Source organism: Lepus europaeus, chromosome X, assembly GCF_033115175.1.
Source record: "Lepus europaeus isolate LE1 chromosome X, mLepTim1.pri, whole genome shotgun sequence".
NCBI lineage: Eukaryota > Metazoa > Chordata > Mammalia > Lagomorpha > Leporidae > Lepus > Lepus europaeus.
Window position 1 is genome coordinate 5,926,365 of NC_084850.1, and position 6,000 is coordinate 5,932,364.

The 6,000-nt window shown below is 48.6% G+C and overlaps 1 protein-coding gene across 4 annotated transcripts in view; it reads right to left on the reverse strand.

Moving 5' to 3' along the window:
- Nucleotides 1–1,997, reverse strand: part of AFF2 (ALF transcription elongation factor 2) — a 587,559-nt gene extending 585,562 nt beyond the window's left edge. For 3 of the 4 annotated variants that reach the window (XM_062183803.1, XM_062183804.1, XM_062183802.1), the window contains exon 1: nucleotides 1,924–1,997. In XM_062183803.1, coding sequence (XP_062039787.1) covers nucleotides 1,924–1,970 — 47 coding nt within the window. In that variant the 5' untranslated portion in view covers nucleotides 1,971–1,997. The remainder of the gene's footprint in view (nucleotides 1–1,923) is intronic. The other variant, XM_062183805.1, reaches the window with a different exon arrangement.
- Between the last annotated feature and the right edge of the window lie 4,003 nt (nucleotides 1,998–6,000).

A 6,000-nucleotide genomic window follows, 5' to 3' on the forward strand; every position in this document is an offset into this window, starting at 1 on the left:
GTGTTCAAATCTGCATGTTTCTTAACTAATGTGGCATAGTGAGGGATCTGTGGGGGAAAATGTTTTGTATTCTCTTTAAGAAAAGAGAATCTTCTAAAGGGGAGAGAGAACATAACAGTTTGAAAAAGTGAAATCCAATATAAAAGCTCATCTCTTTTAAACATGCAAGTGCATGTGCATAAGGTTAAAATGGAATTGATATAATAAAATAAAGATTTTAAAAATCTAATATCTAGTACATATTTAATATTTGAACTACACCAATGGAATCAATCATAACAATGTTAAATTAATGATATTACAAACACCATATATTAGGTAAATTGTATGCAAATAGCAATGCTGTTTTTATCAGTTTTCTGCAAAATAAATTAGTAAAGCAGAGTGAAGGCTATGTGAAGAAGTATAATATTTGTTTGAGCAGTAATTTTATTGTAACTTTTACTTTTAAAAAACAGCATAATTATTTTTTTAAAAAAATGTAATATGTTTTCCGGCAAGATGGATAAAATCCTGTATGGCATTTTTAAAAATCTCTTTCAGGTTAGTACAGATACAGTATAACTTGTGCTTCAAGGATTTACCCATAACTGCTATAAAATAAAATGCATTTAAGTTCTGATTATCTTGGATTTGCAACTAAAGGAGTCATTATTGGCATAATAAAGCTATTGGCAAAGAGTATGACCCTTTTTAAAGAAGGAAATTGCCTAAAATATCACATCAATAAGAAAAACCCACATAAAACTACACAGCATTCATAGCCAACAGCTGTTAGTAGTTGAACGTTGCAAGACTTCGTACTATTGCTTGGTGCTATAGATTATTCTAACTATAATTTAAAAGGCAATGACCAAGAGCATAATTATCAATTGCTGCGGCTGCATTCTCCTGACACTCCGCCACCCGCCCCCCCTCTCCCTCCCCCCCCCCCCCCGGCCCAATTCCTTAGGTTGTTGTGGGAAACTGACTTGTTAAGATGTTATGACAAACAATGATAATGTTTGTAGTGGAAGGTGAAGTTTTTAAAAAGTTAACAGATACATGTATCAGTATTAATCAAAACGCCCACACATCACAGAGTAACAACTTCGTGCCACCTTCACATCATTTTTCCAAATCTGTCATGGCCAAGTTTCGGGTATTTTTTGAAGGGCAAGACTAAATCGTTGAATCTGACGTGGATGCTCATTACACAAATCTACGGCTGCCTTCCAGAGGGGCTGAATGGGTCCAACCGGTAATTAAACGTTCACTGACATCGGAGCACCCGACTTCGGGGACCAACTTCAAAAACCCTGTCTTGAGAGGAAAGCAAAGAAGCTGGTCAAAGCTCGGGGTCCGCACAGCGATGGCCCCCAAAGCTGCCACTCATTGCTGGGGTGTGGAGAACTTGGGTTGATCCTGGGGAAGGGAAGGTGTGCGCGCCACGCCACTTGGGGATAGAGGTAGCTGCGGCGGGGGCGGCAGGCGCGGAGGAAACAGAGGGCGGCCAGTGGCCCCTTGCCCAGCTGCCTTTTCTCGCAGCCGGCCGCGGGCAATGGGCACCTGGAAAGTTGAGGCATTTTTAGCGGGCGGCATCCGGGGTGCACGGAGGCCAACCCAGTGAGTCTCCGGGTGGAAGTCGTGCTTCTCAGTCTCTAGGCGGGCGGCACCGAATCCGATGTGGGCCAAATGCAACTCTGTGGACTTGGACTGCAAAACGAGGCTTTCTGCCCCGAATCTGTCCCTCTTCCCGCGCTGCCCCTCACGCCTGCCCCAGACCACTGAGTCACAGCGCCTGGAGCTAGAGGTGGCGAAGAGCAAGTGGGAGGGCGTCCGGGGCGCCCCCACGACAGCCCCAGCTCCTCTTAACAAAGGCGAAAACCCGAACCCTGCCAGGGGACCCGCTCATCAAAGGAGAAGACAAAAATCAACACCTACCACTGCTGCTCCAAGTCCCAGTCCCTGAAAAAGTCGAATAGATCCATAGCCGGCGGGCGGCGGTGGCGGGAGGGCGTCCGTCCCTGCTCGCTGCGGGTCTGCGCAGCTCGCGGCGCGGCTCGCTGGCTGCTCTCGGCAACCTGGCTCTCTGGCCCTCCCGCCTGGCTAAAAGTGCCCAAGCCGCATAGGCGGCGGCGGCAGGCGCTGGAGATGCCTGCTCTTGCTCTCCTAAGCAGTGGTGGCACAGGGTGGGCAAGCCCCTGGCCGCCCGCTCCGGGCTGCTGGGTCCGCGGCTGCCCGCGCGCCCAGCGCCCGGAAGGTGCAGAAGCTGCCGCGGTGGGCTCCTGCCGGCGGGGCCGCCCGCCTGGCGGGCTGCGGGCTGCCGGCACCAGCGGCGAAGACGAGGGAAGCGGCAGCGGCGCGGCAGCCAGGGATGGCAGCGGCAGCGGCAGCGGCGGCGGCGGCGGCTGCACAGGCGGCGGCGGCCGCGGCAGCATCACACACTTACACACTCACAGGGGGCGGAGCCTGGACAGCCCGAAGCCGCGACATGGAGCAGGCACGTTATCATCCCCGGATCTGGCAGAGGCTGGGCCCGCCCGCCGGTGCCCCTGGGACACCCTCCCTCTCAGCTCCCCCCCCCCCCCCCCCGCCTGCGCGCCACGCACTGTCAAAATCAGCTGTTGGGAGCTACTGCAAGACCAGGGACCTGGAGTGGGATCTAGGACACAGGGGTAGTTCCAGTGATGTAGGATGGGGACTGGAGAGGCCCAGACACTGGTTTAGGGAGTGGAACCTTGATGTCTGAACCCCCACCCACCCCACCACATCCTTGAAAATTACTATTAGGAACCAGAAAAGAGGGTACATATTGCCGCACGAATGGAGCCAACTCTCACTGTAACGCAATGCGCAGTCCATGCCCAGGACACTGCTTAGTTCCCGGTGCTACTGAGCAAACTTTGAAGGCCAGAGCACTCCTGGTGTCCACACTGAAAGGCAGGCTGGTGCGCGTGGTGCACCCAGGCCTGCCTGGCACACTGCAAAACTCTGCCAGGCTTCAAGGGCGGTGAGCACCTAGTAGTTCAGCAAATTGTGGGCTCTGGATTTGCTAATCTGCAAAGGTAGGCCCAAATGACTGCCCTTGTGTAGTCCTTGGCTTCGGGCTTTGGACACTGGGAAACTGGTTTCCATTACCATGTTTCTCACATAGCTACCTGTATGTCGGGCAAAAGCCTTCTGTGCTTTCTTTCTCTAGGAAGTGGAAACCCTCTGAGTGTGTGCTGACTATCCCATACACCACCAACTGCCTGTCTCCCTTCTGGCCTGAGAATCTGTCTTCATGTGGAGAGCTTAACCCAGCCTATCCCTTGCTTCAGCCTCCACTTCTGGCCCAGGAAGGTATGGATGTCCTTAGCCAAAGTCCTAGAGGTAGAAGCTCCCTGGCCACCATTCAAAGAATGGGCTGCCTGGTAGGGCAAAACCCATCTCTAACATTTCAGGATCCTGAACTCTCTGGAGTCCCAGGTCTCTGATTTGCTTTTGTGTTCCTATACAGATGGAGCAGTATTGTTACATTGTTGAAGTCCCAACACTAGAACCCTCTAAGAAAGAGCAGTAACTATTGACAGAATAGAGTGCCAGGGCTCTGTATTACTCCTGGCAAGTCACTTCTTTGGGCCTGAGTTCCTCCATCATAAAAGGAGAGACAACCAGCAGCCATCTGGCTCAAGCTACTCTGACATTTTGCTATCTGAATACTCTTCTTTAATATTATCTCATATTCTCAAAATCATCCAAATAGATTGTCTTTAATTTTTGTCCCCAGAAGAAACTGAAGCCCCTAAAGTGGGTAATTTACTCAAGATTGGGTATTTCCCTAAGAGGGGAATCCAGATTGGAACCCAGGAATTGGAAAGCCAGTTCACAGCTGGACCCAGTATTAGGTGCTTCAGCTCCAGCCTGGAATGATTTCAGGATCTGAGCTAGAAAGGACCCAAGGTTTGATCTTTTCCACAAAATTTTTATTGTAGGGGAAACAAAGCACATCATTAACACACACAAAAAAACAAGGCTTTAAGAGCCTAGGGCTCTAGCATCCAAGGGGGTCTTTGCTCAGATGCTTATTTTGCAGCAGACCAAGTCCTCAGCAGATGCAAATTCATTGCCAGAAAGCTAACCAGTGGGCAGCCAAGAGAAGACTGCATTTCAAATTGGCTTCTTAGTTTGGCTAGTTATGAACTCCTTTGGTCAATGATTCTATGGCAAAGATTTACTGGCAAAAACACTGCCAGGGATTTCCAAATTATCTCTGTACCTTGATTATTCATGAACTTCTAGTCTTGGGCCCTAAACTCTGAGCCCTTAAGGCAACAGGGACTGCCTCGCTTAGATCCATCGCTCCCAACCTCTATGTCCTCAGTAAATGATCCACGAATTGGATTGGATTGCTAATAATGATTGTTGCTAGGGTTAGTGTTCGATCTGCTTGGAAATCCTTAGAGGAAACCAGAACCTCTACAACGAACATTTAAATGGTGATTATGGTCACTTTATGTCTGGTTTACTTTTCTCGTGAGATTATATTGATTGGGAAAAGGCAGAAAACTAATATGCCAGATAAACAAATTTTCCACAGAAATGAAGCTGCTCCTTTAAGAATTCTAGACCCCCATCACCCCACTGGTACAGTTTCTTCCTAATCAGCAGGAGGACCGAGCAGGAGCAGAAGGAGCCAGCAAGAGGCAGCACTCTGAACAGAAGTGCCTGCGGGAAGGAGAAAAGAGACGAGTGGTGCTGGCTGCTGCTTCAAAAGAGGGGCAGGGGCTTTCCCTTCCTGAGATCAAAACCAAGCAGGAAGGCTGGTCTGGGTGGAAGGAGCTCCCTCTTCCAACAGGAATGAGGCAACACTGAAGGGGCCAGGCTGTCACTGAGACCAGTCAGTGCAGTCCAGCACACTCTTCACTGTCTGAGCATCAGCTAGTGAGCAGGGGAGCAGCTTTATCATCTATGATCCCAGGTGTGCTTTCTCCCTTCCTCCTCCTCCTCCAACCCGTCCCTGGCTCTGATGGTACTGGAAGCCTTTAGAACTAGGCTCTCTAGTGAACTCTCAGATATGTGAACAGACATGCTACATCCAAGCCACTAAAAGCTGGAAGGAGGGAAAGGAAAGCAGATTGCAAGGAGGGCAGTAGCAAGAGGAAGCAAACAGGCTATCTAGAGTCTGAGTCCACTGCTGCTGTCATGTTGGCAGCTCACCTATTTTCTTTCTGGCAGGAGGGTGGAGGTGAGAAAGTCAAGTTTCTTCCCTCTTATTCTACTGCCTGGGGCATTTTAGCAAAGGTGGGAGGCTCCTGTGGGCCAGCTGATATCCTGGCTTTGGCTGGGAAAGCCCCTTTGTGATCAGTAGGCCTGCCTAAGGCCTTTGACAATTTTCAGTTCAATCTAATATTTTGGAATCTACAGACACAACTTACCCCTCTGTCAGCTTCTCCCATTCTGACAGCTACCTGTCCTGCACCTTTTCAATCTTGCCCATTCACAAGACCTCACTGAAAGGAGCCTCCTGTGAGGATTTTTGGTCCATCTTTTCAGACAGGACAGGTTCAAAACTGAGATTCTATGACCCAATCCATGGAGACGAAACCAGGAATCCTTTTTAAGAGGCTTATTTTTATAGAAATGCTGATTCTCAGATTTTCTAAACTGAGACTTTTTACTTGAATTACTTTTAAAGGAGTTTAATTTTGTAGTCTCCAGGTACTAATCTTCATTTCAAAGAACTTGAATTCCTCCATTGGTACAGTGGCACTAAAGGCACTGTCAGATAGATTCTGGCAGATAGTATCTAAAATTTGAGATTATTTTAAGGACATTTCATTGTGCACATCAGTTCCAAGACATGAATAAATTAACAGTGTATGATACATATGTCATTCTATCACACCTCAGATTCACCTAAAATATTAAGCATTTGTTTCTGACCTGGTATGTAATCAGACTGACTCACTCCCTAGCAGGGAATTACAATTAAGGTTGCAGTCCATCTGGGAAGTCTGCTGGACATAATTCCATGGA